The following is a 19,180-nucleotide window of genomic DNA, read 5'->3' as shown; positions in this document are numbered from 1 at the left end:
TTTGCAAGGAAGCCCTTCTTGCATTGCTGTGGCCAACAATGCTGCACTGTAGGATGTTTGAGGTAATGTTCAGTCTGCAGAACATTGTTGCAATGCGACACCTCTCATGGATTCTCACCATTTGATCCATTGCCTCGATGCATCCTCCACTTGTTTGGAGCAGAGATTCTGAGGATCAAGTGGCATTCTCCCTCTGGATGGTACCAGCATGAAGCAACAAACATGGCCTTCATGGAGATAAAACCAAGAACTGGTGGAAATCAAAAACAAAAAGAGAAATTGCTGGAGCAACACAGCAGGTCTAGCAGTGTCTGGGAGGGAAAGGAGAGTTAACATTTTTAACTGTTTTTCACCACACATGCTGCCAGACCTGCTGAGTTTCTCAAACAATTTCTTTTTTTGTTGGCCTGCAAAGAAATGTAATGTGGAGGGGACAACCTATATCTATCATCAGTCCAAGTGGAAGATGCTTCATTGCAGAATTGTTGTAAGAGTAATATGGCTTTCTAACTCGACCAAGGATTGAGTATCACACCACTATCCCTCTTTCATCTGCACAGCATTCCATGAAAGATAAGCAACTGGGACTCCTTGAATCTTTACTGAATGAGGGCACCTACAGCTACAAACTGTTATGCGGTTAGGGGCGGCACAGTGGTTCAGTGGTTAACATTGCTGCCTCTCAGTACCAGGTTCGATTCCAGCCTCGGGCGACTGTGTGGAATTTGCACATTCTCCCCGTGGGTTTCCTCTGGGTGCTCCGGTTTCCTCCCACAGTCCAAAAATGTGCAGGTCAGGTAAACTGCCCATACTAAATTGCCCATAGTGTTAGCTGCATTAGTCAGAGGGAAATGGGTCTGAGTGGGTTACTCTTCGAAGGGTCGGTGTGGACTTGTTGGGCCGAAGGGACTGTTTCCATGCTGTAGGGAATCTAAAAAAAAATCAACTGGGGCGGCACAGTGGCTCAGTGGTTAGCACTGCTGCCTCACAGCACCAGGGTCCCAGGTTCAATTCCAGCTTTGGGTGACTGTCTGTGTGGAGTTTGCACATTCTCCCCGTGTCTGTGTGGGTTTCCTCCAGGTGCTCCGGTTTCCTCCCACAGTCACAAAGACGTGCAGGTCAGGTGAATTGGACATGCTAAATTGCCCATAGTGTTAGGTGCATTAGTCAGAGGGAAATGGGTCTGGCTGGGTTACTCATCGGAGGGTCGGTGTGGACTTGTTGGGCCGAAGGGCCTGTTTCCACACTGTCGGGAATCTAATAAAAAACTCTATAGTAGGTATAAACTCCACATCAGCTGTATATTGATGCTAGTCTGGGCTTGTGGGCACTTGTGCCCCTCTTCCATTTGCATAATAGCCACTAGCGCAACAGCTACAGAAACATCCACGGCTTCTGTACTTGGATCCATTGGGGATAGTTCCATTGGCCATGCAGGCAAAGCCGAAAACATAGCAACTCCTCAGCAATGTGATCATTCAGCAGTTTGAAGCATACAGAACTGACATTTGAACAGCATCTTCTAAACATTAGGACAGGAGGCACCTGACAAGGAGGCTGGTGGGAGGCTTCTACTTTGATGTTGTACACCACTGACCTAATTCAGGCATCTGTTGCTCTGGCCTTTTGGCACACACTGGCAGCACTGAGAACCTTTCCTACCACGCTGCCAATTCCCAGCACCCGAGAAAGACAGCTTTGCAGATAGAAAACTGGTTTGGATATTTAATGTGAGCAGCTCCTGATCCTTGTGCAGACTCTGGGAATTTGGAAGGTGATGCTATTTTTGCAACAAAGATGAATGATTTCAGGCCATTGTTTGCGCCTTATGCCCATTAATTGGGTTGATTCGTAATGTTGTATGATGTGGTCAAGACAGCTCAGTGTCAGGACTTTTCATCAACACAGTCAGTTCACTCAAATAATTTTATGATCATAAGAGTCTTTCACCTTTGCTGTGTGCATGTCTGTTTAATACTATTGCCTTTTGAAGAGCCTCACATTGCATGACAGTCAAGTCCTCTCCCTCAGAGAATGAAATACTTAGTCTGCCCACTCCAGGGGGGGTCATCTAGTGAGGTACTTGCAACTTGGATGATGATGTGTTGCAAATTAGAATCCTATTTAAAACTGAACTCTTTTTAGGATTTCAAACTTAGTATTTTCTGTGTAGCACAAAGGTCACGGTTTTATAACCCATCACCTACAAATACAACAGGTCGCTAGAATATGAAAATGAAAGGAAAGGTAATAACAATCACTTAGGTCACAATGCCCCATTGAATAGCATCAATTTATCTTGCACTATATATACTCTTTTATCAATGTACTGTTTGTGAAAATAAGATGACTTTGTTCTTAGAAAGAATGGTAAACTAATCATCAGATGAAGGTGAGCAAGGAGACAATGGTCATCCTGATGTTACCAGTGTTATGACATGGAGGTGAACCCATCTGTTAATTAAACCTAACACCCAGAAAAGCTTGCCTCGCCTCACAATCTGTTAAAATATGAGTGACACAGAACTCCCAAATTCCACTATTTAAAGAAAATAACATCATTTTTTTTTTAACTCTAAAAGTGAACATTAAACAACTATTCACAACTCTAAGTCTAATATTCCCTTAACTGTTTACTATCTGTCTCCAATTCTTTAACGATATGCTGTTCCTATAAAACACATTAAAATTACATCAACTTAATTTCAAAACCACAGTCCTTGTTTTCTTCTGTGTCTTCAGTCTTCCAGCTATTGATCTCCCTAGGTCATTTTTTTTATACTCTATGTATCACATAAAAAGGTACCTTTGACAGAGAGTGTTTTCTAATTTCTTTAAGAGCAAGACGTTAAGATTGGCAATTAGCTCTCCAGGAATTTCTCTCTCCATGACAGGTGCGCTCTGACCAATTTTCAAAATGTCGGCACTCTTAGACCCCCAACATTGGATTGCCTCTTTGGTTCGATGTTGGCAAAACAATAGATTCAAACTCGATTGAGTTTTAGTATCCTGGGACATAATTTAAACTGGTTGGTTAAATTCGAATTGTTGTCAAAACAGAACCAAAACTCAGGCATCCACTTCACAGCCAAATGTTACATCTTTTCAATTTTCCAGTACACTCTGGTTCTGCCATTGAGTCATATACACAGATGTCTATAAGCTCTCAGTTCAGAACAGCATTCCATCTCTCTTCAAGGTACAGTGCATGCCTTCAACTTCATAACACCAGTGACTGCCTACAGTCAATGGCCAAAATGGTTCAGACAGGTGTGAGGCCCCGTTCGGTCATGGCTGACTATGGATTGCGTCTTCATTGTTCTAGATTTCTGCTTCCCTGAAGCAATGTCGCTTGTGACTGAAAAGACCAGTGCTGCAGTGACAGTCCCAGTCACAGAAGTCACATCTATGTGTGGTCGTTGATTTGCTAGAGCTGCTGCACTCCTTGCTTGCAGGCCCACTTGTCTGCTGCAGCACTCATCAGCTTCTTTTCCCCTGTTTTGAGGTGTTGCTTCAGGGTGCTTCTCCATTTTGTGCGGTCAGCTGCAAACCTTTCCCAGGAATCCATAAAAATATTAAGTGCCTTCATGCCCCTCATGCAGATATCCTTGTAGCGCAGCTGGGGGCGCCTAGTGGATCAGTCACTCAAAGGGCGGCACGGTGGCACAGTGGTTAGCACTGCTGCCTCACAACACCAGAGACCCAGGTTCAATTCCCACCTCAGGCAACTGTCTGTGTGGAGTTTGCACATTCTCCCAGTGTCAGCGTGGGTTTCCTCCGGGTGCTCCGGTTTCCTCCCACAGTCCAAAAATGTGCAGGTTAAGTGAACTGGCTATGCTAAATTGCCCGTAGTGTTAGGTGAATGGGTCTGGGTGGGTTGCTATTCGGAGGGTCGGTGTGGACTCGTTGGGCCGAAGGGCCTGTTTTCACACTGTAGGGAATCTAGTCTAATCTAATCTCTTTCCGATGCAGATCGAGGATATCCTTTGGGATGCGGCCATTCTCCATGCAGTGGACATGGCCCAGCTAGCGCTGTCTCTGCTGCTTCAGCAGAGTGTACATGCTGGGAAGGCCAGCGCAAGACAGGACTGCTGCGTTGGACACTCTGTATTGTCAGGATATGCCCAAGATAAGGCTGATACACCTCAAGTGGAAGGTATTCTGTCTTCTCTACTGTCTGGCATATGTAGTCCATGTTTCACTGCGATACAGCAGAGGTGTTGTAGACTGACATTTTTGCGTTCACTGTCAGCTTGGGATTTGTCCATATTCGAGTCGTAAGGTGAGCAAGAGTTGAGGCTGCTTTCCCGATCCTCTTGTCGATCTCTGTGTCCAAGGAGAGGTTGTCAGTGATGGCAGAACCAAGGTACATAAACTGGTGGACGACATTGAGTTCGTAGTCATCGATGGTGATGACTGGCAGTGCCTCTGTGTCCTGTCCCAGGACGCTCGTCTTCTTCAGAATGGTAGTCAGCCCGAAGTCCTTGCAAGCGTGGGAGAAGTGATCAATCAGTGACTGGAGTTCCTGCTGGGTGTGTGTTGCAACTGTAGCATCATTGGCAAACAGCATCTCCCTGATGAGTGACATATATACTTCTGTCTTGGCTCTGAGGCGGGCCAGATCGAAGAGCCTGCTGTTTGATCTACTGCGTATGTAAATCCCCTCCACTGTGGTGCCAAAGGCATGTTACAGGAGCACAGCAAAAAAAAAACCCCAAAGAGTGTGGGAGCGAGGACGCAGCCTTGTTTGATGCTGCTGCGGATATCGAAGGGCTCAGAAGAACTGTCATTGAACTGCACTGTCCCCTTCATGTTACTGTGGAAGGATTCTATCATGCTCAACAGTTTTGGTGGACAGTCGATCTTCAGGAGAACTTTGAAAAGGTAGTTTTTGCTGACCAGGTCAAACGCCTTGGTGAGATCGATGAAAGCGACATACAGGGACATTTTCTGTTCGCTGCCCTTCTCCTGCAGTTGGCAAAGGGAGAAGATCATGTCTACTGTTGACGTTTTAACTCGAAAGTTGCACTGTGTTTCTGGGTATACATGTTCTACCAATATCTGCAGGCGAGTAGATGACCCAAGCAAAGGTTTTGTTGACAGTGTTGAGGGGAAAGATGCCTCTGTAGTTGTTGCAGTTGCTTCTCGTGCTCTTGTTCTTGTAGAGGGCAATGATATTGGCATCCCTCGTGGCCTGCGGTATGGCTCCTTCTTGCCAGCACTGGCAGAGGACCTCATGCAATGGGAGCACTAAGCTAGTCTTTGATCAGGCACACTTGCTTAGGTCAGGAGGAATCCCATTGCTACCCAGGGCCTTACCTGAGGCCAGGCTGTCAATGGCCTTGCCAAGCTCTTCCACCGATGGCTCTGCATCTAGTTTGTCCTTGGTCAGCAATCACATGATGGCATCAAGTGCTGAAGCGGACATGGTAAGCTCTCTAGAATAGAGACTAGATTGGTGTTCAACCCACCTCTTTATCTGCTGGCCTTTGTCTGTGGTTACTTCCCCAGTGGAGGATTTGAGGGGAACTGTCTAGTTCTAAGCTGGTCCTAGTGCCTTCTTGATGCCTTTGTATATTCCCTTAATGTTCCCCATTATAGCGGCCATTTGAATTTCCTCACTTAGCTGATTCCAGTACTCATTAGTGATAGGCTGACAGTCTTCTGAACCTTGTTCCTGGCAGCCCTGAGAATTTGCAGGTTCTTCCTGTTAGCTGACTGCTTGTACTCAGCTAGAACGACACACTTGGCTTCAACAACGGGGTCATCTCGATTGCCTTAGCCTCAAACATGTTGTGTGTCTTGCAGGTCTTCTTCCCAAGGATATCCAGGGATGTGCTGTGCATGGTATCCTGCAAGGTTTTCCACTTCTCTGTGATGGCGTGTCCGTGTCACGAGGTGCTGAGTTCTGTCTCGAAAGCCTCTGAGAACGGTTGCATAAGGTCTGGCTGAGTCATCTCGCTGACGGTGATGTGAGGGTTCCCCTGTTGCTTGGTGCAATGGAATCTCTTAGGTTGCAGCCTGATCTTGCAACACACTAAGGAATGGTCTATGTCACAGTCAGCACTGTGGCAAAAGCATGTGCGGAGAACGTTTCTGATGGTGGCGCACCTAACTAGGATCAGATCAGGTTGGTGCCAATGCTTTGAGCACAGGTGTCTCCAGGAAATCTTGTGCTGAGGCTCAGACAGACGATTGACACAGCATAGTCTGCTAGCCCCCAAAATAAGGTATATCAGCAGGTGTAACTAAGAGAGAGGGGAAGAGGGGAGATCCAGGAGAATGAGCTATCAGCTTCTTGGGAGAACACTAGAGGTTCAAGGGGAGAATAACCACTAGCAAAGACAACAAAACATTAGGGAAAAACGTCCATCATTTCAAAATTTATGGCTGCACCACCTCTGCAACTCCATTCTATGGAAGAGCTTTGGGACTGATAAAGCTTTCTCATCTGTGATGCGTCGCATACATACTCCCTTTGACTACTTAAATAACAAACAGAATTTAAACTGCTACTTCTTGACAAACTAAGATTTCTGAAAATAACTTACAAATGGTCAACTATGTTAAGAAATTATAATCATAAGTGACCATAAAGCATAAGACATAGGAGCAGGAATTAGGTCATTCAGCCCATCAAATGTGCTCCGACATTCAATCATGGCTGATAAGTTTCTCAACCCCATTCTCCCGCTTACTCTACGTATCCCTTGATCCTCTTGATACTCAAAAACCTATCTACCACTCTCTTAAATATACTCAATGACCTGGCCTCCACAGCCTTCTGTGGCAATGAATTCCATAGCTTCACCACTCTCTGGCTGAAGATGTTTCTTCTTATCTTCATTTTAAAAGGTCTTCCCTTTACTCCAAGGCTATTCCCTCACGTCCTCGTTTCTCCTACTAATAGAAACATTTTCCCAACATCTATTCTGTCCAGGCCATTCTATGCTCTGTATGTTTCAATTAGATCCCACCTCATCCTTCCAAACTCCATCAAGAATAGACCCAGAGACCTCAAACATTCCTCAGATGTTAAGCTTTTCACTTCTCATGAACCTCCCCTGAACACGTTCCAGGGCAGTACATCCTTCCTGAGAAATGCGGCCAAAATGTGCACACAATTGTCCAAATGTGCTGTGACCAAGGCCTTATAGAGCCTCAGAAGTGCATCCCTGCTTTTATATACAATTCCTCTCAAAATAAATGCCAACATTGTATTTGCCTCCCAAACTACTGACTCAATCTGCAAGTTTACCTTGAGAGAATCCTGGACTAGAACTCCCAAGTCTCTTTGTACTTCAGAAGTTTCTCCCCATTTAGAAAATAATCCATGCATCTATTCTTCCTATCAAAATGAATGACCTCATGCTTTCCCACAATGTCACCCATCTGCCACTTCTTTGCCCACTCTCCTAACCTGTCCAAATCTTCCTACAGCCTCCTCACCTCCTCAATGCTACCTGTCCCTCCACCTATCTTTGTATCATCGGCAAATGTAGCCAGAATGCCCTCAGTTCCTTCATCTAAATCGTTAATGTATACAGTGAAAAGTTGTAGTTCTAACGTTGAACCTTGCAGAACACCACTTGTAACCTTTTTATCTCTTTCTGCCAGACAGCCAAGCTCCTATCCATGCCAGCACCTTGCCTCTGACACTATGGGCCCATATCTTATTCAGTAACCTCCTGTACGGCACCTTGTCAAAAGCCTTTTTGAAGTCCAGGTGGCTCTCCTTGCTCTAACCTGCTTCTTAGCTCCTCAAAGAATTCTAGCAGATTTGTCAGGCATGACCTCCCCTTGATGGAATCATGCTGACTCTGCCCTATTTCACCACACACTTCCAAGTATTCAGAAATCTCATCCTTCACAATGGATTCCAGGATCTTATTCACAACCGAGGTTAGACTAATAGATCTGTAATTTTCTGTCTTGTGTTTTATTCACTTTATGTCACGTTAGCGATCTTCCAGTCCTCTGAGACCCTCCCTGATCCTCGTGATTCCTGAAAGATCGCCACTAATGCCTCCATTATCTCTTCAGCTATCTCTCTTAGAATTCTGGGGTGAAGTTCATCTGGTCCAGGTGATTTATCCACCTTCAGGCTATTCAGTTTTTCTAGCATCTCCTCCTTGGTGATGGCCACCATACTCAGCTCTTCCTCCTCACTCTCTTGAATTTTTGGGATATTACTAATGTCTTTCACCGTGAAGACTGACACCAAGTAATTATTCGGTTCCTCAGCCATTTCCTTGTTTTTCACTATTATCTCTCCAGCATAATTTTCCAGCTGCCCAATGTCCACTTTTGCCTCTCTTTTGCCCTTTATATATCTAAAAAGACCCTTACAGTCTTTCTCTACATTACTGGCTAGCTTACCCTCATATTTCATCTTCTCCCTCCTTTTTTTGTTGCCAACTGTTGATTTTTGTAAGCTTCCCAAACCTCTGGTTTCCCACTGTCCTTCGCCACTTTATATGCTTTCTCTTTTGCTTTTACACTATCCCTGAATTCCCCAATCAGCCATTGTTGCCTCATTCTCCCTGTACTATGCTTCCTTTTCCTTGGGATGAATCTCTGCTGCGTCTCCTGAATTACTCTCAAACTCCTGCCATTGTTTTTACATTGTCTTTCCTACTAGGCTCCTCTCCCATGTCAATTCTACCCAGCTCCTCCCTCATGCCTCTGTAGTTGCATTTATTCAATTGTAATACCATTACCTCTGATTCTATCTTCTCCCTCTCAAATTGCAGAGTAAATTCAATCATATTATGATCAGTACCTCCTAAGGGTTCCTTCACCTTAAGCTCCCTTATCAAGTCTGCTTCATTGCACAATACTAAATCCAGTGAGGACTGCAGATACTGGAGATTAGAGTCAAGAGTGTGGTGCTGGAAAAGCACAGCAGGTCAGGCAGCATCCAAGGAGCAGGAGAATCAACGTTTCAGGCAATTCTCCTGCTCCTCAGATGCTGCCTGACTTGTTGTGCTTTTCTAGCACCACACTCTCGACTAAATCCAGTATTGCCTGTTCCCTAGTGGGGTGCACCACAAGCTGCTCCAAAAAGCCATCTTGTAGACATTCTACAAATTCTTTTTCTTGCATTCCACTACCAACCTGATTTACCAAGTCTACCTGCATATTGAAATCTCCCATGATCACTGTAACTTTGCCTTTCCTACACATCTTTTCTATCTCCAGGTGTATTTTGCGCCCCAGCTCCTGATTACTATTTGGAGGCCCGCACATAACTCCAACTACTTTTTTTTAACCATGAACCTCTCCAGACAGTGGTGTCAGAAGTGGGATACCACAGAAATTGAAGTTTAATTGGCTTATAAATTTGAAAAGCTAGGAAGCAGTGGTGTTGAATAATTCTTAAATAAATCAGGAGTGTACAATAGCTTTTGCATATACTAGAGAGTGGCTGATAAAGCTACCTAGATTACACCTCTTCCCATCCTGCCCCCAGAAAAAACGCCATCCCATATTCCCAATTCCTTCGCCTTCACCACATCTGCTCCCAGGAGGACCAATTCCAATACCGAACAACCCAGATGGCCTCCTTCTTCAAAGACCGCAATTTCCCCTCAGACGTGGTTGACGATGCTCTCCACCGCATCTCCTCCACTTCCCGCTCCTCCGCCCTTGAGCCCCGTCCCTCCAATCGCCAACAGGACAGAACCCCATTAGTCCTCACCTACCACCACACCAACCTCCAGATACATCGGATCATCCTTCGTCATTTCCGCCACCTCCAAACGGACCCCACCACCAAGGATATATTTCCCTCCCCACCCCTATCAGCGTTCTGGAAAGACCACTCCCTCCGCGACTCCCTTGTCAGATCCACACCCCCCACCAACCCAACCTCCACTCCCGGCACCTTCCCCTGCAACCACAAAAAATGCAAAACTTGCGCACACATCCCCCCCTCATTTCCTTCCAAGGCCCCAAGGGATCCTTCAATATCCATCAGAAATTCACCTGCACCTCCACACACATCATTTACTGCATTCGCTGCACCCGATGTGACCTCCTATACATTGGGGAGACAGGCCGCCTATTTGCGGGACGTTTCAGAGAACACCTCTGGGATACCCGCACCAACCAACCCAACCGCCCCGTGGCTGAACACTTTAATACCCCCTCCCAATCCGCCAAGGACATGCAGGTCCATGGCCTCCTCCATCGCCAGACCATGGCAACACGACGCCTAGAGGAAGAGAGACTCATCTTCTGCCTAGGAACCCTCCAACCAGAAGGATGAATACAGGTTTCTCCAGCTTCCTCATTTCCCCTACCCCCACCGTTTCTCAGTCCCAACCCTCAGACTCAGCACCGCCTTCTTAACCTGCAATCCGCCCCCACCCCCTCTCCGGCCTATCACCCTCACCTTAACCTCCTTCCACTTATCGCATTCCCAACGCCCCTCCCCCAAGTCCCTCCTCCCTACCTTTTATCTTAGCCTGCTTGGCACACCCTCCTCATTCCTGAAGAAGGGATTATGCCCGAAACATCGAGCCTCCTTCTCCTTTGATGCTGCCTGACCTGCTGTGCTTTTCCAGCAACACATTTTTAAGTGGCTGATAAAGTGTTTGACTGGAAAAACAAAGACAGCTGGAGCAAAAGATGTGTGATCAGTGGTCGAGGACTGTGACAGGGATGACAAGTCTATTTTTGATTTGGAAGAGTCAGTGCTGGACTGGGATGGACAAAGTTAAAAATCGCACAACACCAAGTGATAGTCCAACAGCTTGATTTGGAGGCACTAGCTTTTGAAGCATGCATTTTAATCAGGTGGTTGTGAAGCAGGACCCAAGAGACAGAATTTATAGCAAAAGAAGACAGTGTCATGCAGCTGAAATGATAAACCTAGATTAAGTTTTTCTTCTTTTAGAATGGATTGCTTGTTTCGGTTCTTTAACACATAAATCCCAGAACTTCTTTTAAGTCACATTCTCGAGAAAACTTCAGGTTTTCGAATATAAGGTGCCATCTCAGTTCAGACAATGCATTAATGGTGTGAGGTTAAAGTCTGACTGTGTCCCAATCTTGAGTTAGACCGGTTCTATTTCTCAAGTGGGATTTATAGAATATTAGATTAGATTAGATTAGATTAGATTAGATTAGATTAGATTAGATTACAGTGTGGAAACAGGCCCTTCGGCCCAACAAGTCCACACCGACGCGCCGAAGCACAACCCACCCATTCCCCTACATTTACCCCTAACCTAACACTACGGGCAATTTAGCATGGCCAATTCACCTGACCTGCACATCTTTGGACTGTGGGAGGAAACCGGAGCACCCGGAGGAAACCCACGCAGACACGGGAGAACGTGCAAACTCCACACAGTCAGTCACCTGAGGCGGGAATTGAACCCGGGTCTCTGGCGCTGTGAGGCAACAGTGCTAACCACTGTGCCACCGTAATTATATCGATTAAGTATAGGTTATGCATTTTTGAGCAAAATAGAACATATCTGCAAATATAATTCTGCAGATATATAAATTTATGGGGTGAATTTATGTGTGTGCATGCAGGATAGACAGAGTGAGTGTGAGTGCATGTGAGTGTGTGTGTGTAAGCTTGGTCAAGTATGTGCGTGAGTGTAATGGGGTATAAACCTGTGAGAGGGTGCGTGCATGTGTATGAGAAAGCTTGTGTATAAGGATCTGTGCGAATGTTTGAGTATATAAGAGAGAGAGTGAGAGAGTGTGTGTGTGAGAGAATAGTGCAGTGGGGTCAGCTGTAGTGTGACATGAAGCCAAGGTCCCGGTTTAGGCCACCCCCATGGGTACCGAACTTGGCTATCAGCCTCTGCTCAGCCACTTTGCATTGTTGCCTGTCCCAAAGTCCGCCTTGGAGGATGGTCACCCAAAGGTCAGAGGCCGAATGTCCCTTACTGCTGAAAGTGTTCCCCAACTGGGATGGAACACCACTGTCTGGTGATTGTTGTGCAGTGGCCATTCATCCATGATCGTAACGTCTGCTGCTCGGTCTCATTAATACACTATGCCTCACAGTATCCTTGCGTGCAGCGTATGAGATAGACAACGTTGGCCGAGTCACATGAATACCTGCCACGTACATGGTGGATGGTGTCTCCACATGTAATGGTAGTATCCGTGTTGACTGGATACCACACATCTTGCAGCGGTTGCCATGACAAGGTTATATGGTGTTGTGGTCAGTGTTGTCCTGAAGACTAGGTAGATTGATGCGAACAATGATCTGTTTAAGGTTTCCTCAGCAGACACACACAGGTTGCCACCGATAGGGTACTCTTCATTGTCCAGTACTTCCCGGGAACGGAAAAACTATGGCAAGTTCTTTGCAGCCTGTAACACATTATCGATGAGGACAAACACCTTGCCAAGACCTTCCCTACGCCTTCACTTCTCACCTTTAAACAACCACCAAACCTTAAACAGATCAATTTTCGCAGCAAACTGCCCAGCCTTCAGGACAACATCGACCACAACACCATACAACCCTGTCACAGAGACCACTGTAAGACCTGTCATAGTATCGACATGGATATCACCATTATACTTGGGGACACCACCCACCATGTATGCAGCAGGTACTCATGTGACTCAGTCAACATTGTCTATCTCATACACTGCAGGCAAGGATACCCTGAGGCATGGTACATTGGCAAGACCAAGCAGATGCTACAACAAAGAATGAATGGACACCGCACAACAATCACCAGGTAGGGGAAGGTATCTGACAGAGAACACTTCAGCGGTCTGGGATATTCAGCATCGGACCTTCAGGTGACCATCCTCCAAGGCGGACTTCGGAACGGGCACCAACACAAAGTGGCTGAAGAGAAGCTGATAGCAAGTTAGGTATCCATGAGAATGGCCTCAACCGGTACAGGTCAAGAGGGCGGTGTCAAGTTGGAGGCTTGGGACAGGTATAATGTGGGGGAAGGGGAAATGAGGAAACTGGTGAAATCCAAATTAATCGCATGTGGTTGCAGGTTGCAAAGCAGAAGATGAGGCGTTCTTCCTCCAGGCGTTGGGTGGTAAGGGTTTGGCAATGGAGGAGGCCCAGGACCTGCATGTTCTTGGCGGAGTGGGAGGGGGAGTTGAAGTGTTCAGCCGCAGGAAGTGGGGTTGGTTGGTGCGGGTGTCCCAGAGATGTTTTCTGAAATGATCTACAAGTTGGCGTCCTATCTCCCTGATCGGTAGTAGTCGAGGGAACAAGTTACAACCCTTCAAAGTGACGGTTTAAACATTCAGTTAGGATGGTAGATAGTTGCAATGTAAAAAAAATGAATGTGAGGTGCTGCATTTTGGGAAAGCAAATCTTAGCAGGACTTATACACTTAATGGTAAGGTCCTAGGGAGTGTTGCTGAACAAAGAGACCTTGGAGTGCAAGTTCATAGCTCCTTGAAAGTGGAGTCGCAGGTCGATAGGATAGTGAAGGCGTTTGATATGCTTTCCTTTATTGGTCAGAGTATTGAGTACAGGAGTTGGGAGGTCATGTTGCGGCTGCGCAGGACATTGGTTAGGCCACTGTTGGAATATTGCGTGCAATTCTGGTCTCCTTCCTATCGGAAAGATGTTGTGAAACTTGAAAGGGTTCAGAAAAGATTTACAAGGATCTTGCCAGGGTTGGAGGATTTGAGCTACAGGGAGAGGCTGAGCAGGCTCGGGCTGTTTTCCCTGAAGCATCGGAGGCTGAGGGGTGACCTTATAGAGGTTTACAAAATTATGAGGGGCATAGATAGGGTAAATAGGCAAAGTCTTTTCCCTGGAGTCGGAGAGTCCAGAACTAGAGGGCATAGGTTTAGGGTGAGAAGGGAAAGATATAAAAGAGACCTAAGGGGAAACCTTTTCACACAGAGGGTGGTACGGGTATGGAATGAGCTGCCAGAGGAAGTGGTGGAGGGTGGTACAATTACAACATTTAAGAGGCGTTTGGATGGGTATATGAATAGGAAGGGTTTGGAGGGATATCTGGTCGGCATGGATGGGTTGGACCGAAGGTGCTGTACATCTCTATGACTCTATAACTGTACAGCACAAAAACGGGTCCGTCAGCCCACGATGTTGTGCTGAGCATAACACCAAATCAAACTAATCCCTTCTGCCTGTCCTTGGTCCATATCATTCCTGATGAAGGGCTTTTGCCCAAAATGCCGATTCTCCTGCTCCTCGGATGCTGCCTGACCTGCTATGCTTTTCCAGCACCACACTCTAGACTTGGTCCATATCCTTCCGTTCCTTGCATATTCATATGCTTATCTAAAAGTCCCTTAAACATCCCCATCATATCTGCCTCCATCACCACTCCAGTAGCGTGTTCCAACTCCTACCACTCTGTGTCAAACACTTACCGCTCACATCTCCTGTGAATTTTTCCCCTCTCACCTTAAATGCATGTTCCCTAGTTTTACGCATTCCAACGCTGGGAAAAAGATTCTAACCGTCAATTCTATCTATGCATCTCATAATTTTATAGACCTCTTTCAAGTCTTACCTCAGCCTCCACTGGTCCAGAGAAAATAACTCATGTTTTCCTAGCCTCTCCTCATAGCTTGTATCCTGTAATCCAGGCAGCATCCTGGTAAACCTCTTCTGCACCCTCTCCAAAGCCTCCACATCCTTCCCGTAATGTGGCAAACAGAATTGAATGTAGTACTCTTATGTGTGGCCAAACCAAAGTCTTATAAATCTGTATCATAACATTCTGACTCTTGTACTCAAATCCCCAACCAATAAAGGCAAGCATGCCATATGCCTTCTTTACCACTCTATCTACTTGTGTGGCCACTTTCACCGAGCTATGGACTGGAATTCCAAAATCCCTCTGTACATCAATGTTGTTCAGGGTCCTGCCGTTAGTTATATACTTTTCCTTAACATTTGACCTCCCAAAGTGCAGTACCTTCCACTCACCCAGATTAAACTCCATCTGCTATTTCTCTGCCCAAATCTGCAATTGATCTATATCCTGCTATATCCTTTGACAACGTCCTACACAGCTCCATTGCAAACTTACTAACCCGTCCATCTACGTTTTCAACTTAGTCTATATATCACAAACAGCAGAGATCCCATTACAGATCCCTGCAGAACACCACTAGTCACGGATCTCCAGCCTGAAAAATAGCCTTCCACCATTACCCTCTACCTTCTATGGCAAGCCAATTCTGAAACAACAAGGTCAAGTCACTGTGGATCTCATGTATCTTAATCTTCTGGATGAGCCTATTGTGACCTTTTTGAAAGTCTTACTAAAATGTATGTAAACAACATCCACTGCTCTATCCTCATTGATCACCTTCATCTTCTCCTCAAAAAATTCAATCAAGTTAGTAAGATATGACCTGCCCTGCACAAAACCATGCTGACTGTCCTTCATTAGGCAATGCCTTCCCAAGGTGTGTAAATCCTATCCCTAAGAATTCTCTCCAATAGCTTCGCAACCACCGATATGAGACTCACCTGTCTATATTTTCCTGGATTATCCCTATTTCCCTTCTTGAATAAAGAACAACATTAGCTACTCGCCAGTCCTTCAGAACATCTCCTGTGGCTAATTGAAGGTACAAAGGTCTTGGTCAAGGCCCCAGTAATCACCTCTTTTGCCTCTCTCAACAACTTGGGACCCAGTGAACTTATCCACCTTAATGCTCTTCAAGAGATCCTTTCGCACTTCTTTCTTGATCTCAAAATGTCGTAACATATTAGCATGCTCCACACAAATCTAACTATCCTACATATCCTTCTCCTGGGTGAATACTGACACAAAGTTCTCATTTAGGATCTCGCCCACATCTTTTGCCTCCAAGCACAGGTTCCCTCCTTGAGCGGTCCTACTTTCTCCCTAGGTATCCTCTTGTTTAATGTATGGATAGAATGTTTTGGAATTTTCTATAACTCTATCTGTCAAAGTCATTTCATGGTCCCTTCCTGCTCTCCTAGTATCCCAGTTGAGTTCTTTCTTGCTTTCTTTATATTCCTCACAGGCTCTATCCAATTTTAGCTTCCTGAACTTATGCTGGATTTGTCCTTTTGGTGAAATTAATTACCTCCATCATTATCCAAGGATCCCTTACCTTGCCATCTTTGTCCTTCCTCCTTATTGGAACAGCTGGTCTTGAACTCTCCCCAGCAGGTCTTTAAACAATTCCCATCTGTCAAACGTGCACTTGCCTGATAACAGCTCCTCCCAATTAATACTCCCTAGCTCTTGCCACAAGGTTTTGACTTACCCTTATTCATAGCTATCCTAAAGCTTAAGAAGTTGCTATAAGAACAAACAGATAGGGAAAATATTGGAACAAACAACAAGCAGAGAATGCAAGATTGAGGGGAGAACGAGGGAATTAATTTGACAAAAAGTGTTGCCTATCCTAAAACATGATGTGGAAGTGCTGGCATTGGACTGGAGTGGTAAAGGTCAGAAGTCACATGACACCAGGTTGTAGTCCAACAGGATTATTTGAAATCACAAGTGTTTGGAGCACAGCCCCCTCGTCAGGTGAAGTAAGAGAGAAGAGCACATAGATATAGAATTTATTGGCAGAGAGAGCGAAAGATTATACCAATGGTGAGAGTGGCTTGTCCAATAATACTTCTCTGCAGGTGATCAAAAGTGTCAGACGGTGTGAGTAAAGTGTGAACAGCTGAATAACAAGTAAAGGAATTACCTTTAATCTGATTAAATGAGGCAGAGAGATAATTACAAAACAATAAAAATAAGGTGCTGCTGGAGACAAACCAACGACTAGAATAACATGATAGGTATAAAGGTCATATGCCAAAGACCTAATCAAAGTAATAAGTAATCCAAAACTGTACAAGTTATCAAGGTTATGGTGCCAAAACAGGAGAGAAAGGAAGATTTTACAGATACGGAACACTGTGGCGACATGAACCCAAGATCACGGTTGAGGCCGTTTGCATGGATACAGAACTTAGCTATCAGTTTCTGCTTGGCGGTTCTGCGTTTTGTATCTTGAAGGCTGCCTTGGAGGACGCTTACCCGAAGATCAGAGGCTAAATGTCCTTGATTGCCAAACTATTCCCCAATGGGAGGGAACATTCTGTGTGGCGACTGTAGTGTGGTATCCCTTCATCCATTGTCGTAGCATCTGAATGATCTCGTCAATGGACTAGGATGAATTAATTAGTTATGGCAAGACAACTAGAAGTTTGGACCACCTAAGAACCCTGTGCAAAGAAAGATACCAAAATCTCCTGTTTCTCTGCAATCATCTTGGACGCTATACCAGTGAATAACGTACAAACAGAGATAAAAGGAATAGGAGTAGGCCATTTGACTTTCAAGCCTGCTCCACCATTCAATATGGACATGACTAATCATCCTGTTCAGTACCCTGTTCAGGTTTTTGCCCTAAAGGTGCTGATCCATTAGCCCTAAGAACCATATTTATCTCCTTCTTGAAAATATTCAAAGGTTTGGCCTCAATCACTTTCTGTGGCAGAAATTTCCACAGGCTTACCATTCTCTAGGTGAAGAAATTTCCCTGCATCTTAATCCTACATAGCCTACCTATATCCTGAGACTGTGACCTCTTGTTCTGGAACATCCTTCCAGCATTTACCAGTCTAGTCCTATTGAAAGTTTATAGATGTCTATGAAATCCCCCTCACCCACACCACTTCTTCTCAACTCTAATGAATCTCTAATGAAACCTTACTGATCCATATGTCACTCACATCCCAGGTATCAGTCTGGTAAAGCATTGTTGTACTCCCTCCATAACCAGAACATCCTTTCTTAGATAAGGAAACCAAAACAGCACACAACACACACACCAAATTCCTGGTCAATTTCAAGAAGACATCCCTTCTCCTGTACTCAAATCCTCTCACTGAAAAGACTACCTTCTTCACTGTCTGCTGCACCTGCAAATGTACCTTCAGCAACTGGTGTATAAGGACATGAAGGCCTTATTGCACCTCACATTTCCCAATCTATCCCATTTAGATAATAATCTGCCTTCCTGGTGTGGAATCGAAAAGAAATCTCCATTATCTGAAATTCTGAAGAAGACCCTAAACTTTCCAAGCATCTAAAATATTGGGCAAAAACCCTGCAGCAGAAACAGAAACAGACAGCAGTGTGGGGATTTCTGTCTGGGACTACTGTTTAACCTGGGATCTCAAGTTACAACTCCACTGTAAAAGAACAATCAACCAACACTAACAAGAGTCTAGCCAAAGACAGCTTTTACACCTCGGGCTACCCAGCACAGATGGTATGGGGCCTACAAAAGATAACCTGACATTCAACTTCAATCGAAACCATTCACAGAGACACCGGACATTCAATGTCAATTGAAATCTATTCAAACAAATTCTTCAACCATCGGGAAACCAGTTGACTTCAGAAGGAACACCAGAAATAACACACAATGGATAACACACAACTGACCTGAAGATTAAGGGGCCCACTCTTATTGCAGGCTCCGATCTCACCTGAAAAACAGCAATTCTCACAGCAATTTTCCGAGAGCGAGCCCAATAGCTAATTCCTGCAGCTATTTCAAAGAGGAATTCCAACAGCAATTCTGAGAACAATCTGAGACCTTCCGAGAAAGAGCTGCAAGACATAGGGCCATTCTGAGTCAGGGAAAACAATGGCAACCAACCACGACCAGTAGATCCAAGAATGGACAACTCTGAAAACCAACTGATCCGAATGACACCACAAGGTCTCAGACACATCCTGAGGTGAAAACTGGGCCCGCAAAACCAACAGAAAATAATGAAAACCAAGTCCTTACTTGATATATCCACGATGCACCTTTCCACATCAGCAGATTCAACCCAAATTGAAAAGCCTACACATTCCAAAGTTTTCATTCAGGTTCCAGGTACGGCAAGTGAGATCAGCCAGGCAAATTTCAAAAGTGCATTTTCCTCAGTTGTGAGCTGAAACTCCCTAGACCCCAAAGTTCTGACCTAGCTAGCATGAAGGGGAACGCAAGTGGTGACAGTACATTGGGATCCCAAGGGTGGTAAGCCTGATTAAAGTTTCTGTAATTAAAACCGTTGTTTTTAAGTTCTAATAATGTTTGATCTAGCTAATAGTGCATTTAGTAGTACTATTGTCCTCTGTCTAGTGACTGTATCAATTTCCCCGTCAATTGCATTTACCTGTATTTCTTGTACTATATTTATCTT

At 45.1% G+C, this 19,180-nt stretch overlaps 1 protein-coding gene across 1 annotated transcript in view; it reads right to left on the bottom strand.

The window, feature by feature from the left end:
* LOC122558125 (mucin-6-like) overlaps positions 1–19,180 on the bottom strand; it is a 314,704-nt gene that overhangs the window by 87,477 nt on the left and 208,047 nt on the right. Inside the window, exon 16 of the mRNA XM_087996204.1 lies at positions 4,233–4,668. Within this exon, the coding sequence (XP_087852330.1) occupies positions 4,233–4,668 (436 nt within the window). The remainder of the gene's footprint in view (positions 1–4,232; positions 4,669–19,180) is intronic.

The sequence above is a fragment of the Chiloscyllium plagiosum genome, unplaced genomic scaffold (assembly GCF_037043375.1).
Source record: "Chiloscyllium plagiosum isolate Xiang-an unplaced genomic scaffold, Cpla_swu_hap1 HiC_scaffold_18, whole genome shotgun sequence".
Taxonomy (NCBI): domain Eukaryota; kingdom Metazoa; phylum Chordata; class Chondrichthyes; order Orectolobiformes; family Hemiscylliidae; genus Chiloscyllium; species Chiloscyllium plagiosum.
The sequence above is the reverse complement of the archived record's forward strand: the minus strand, read 5'-3'. Positions and strand labels throughout refer to the sequence as shown.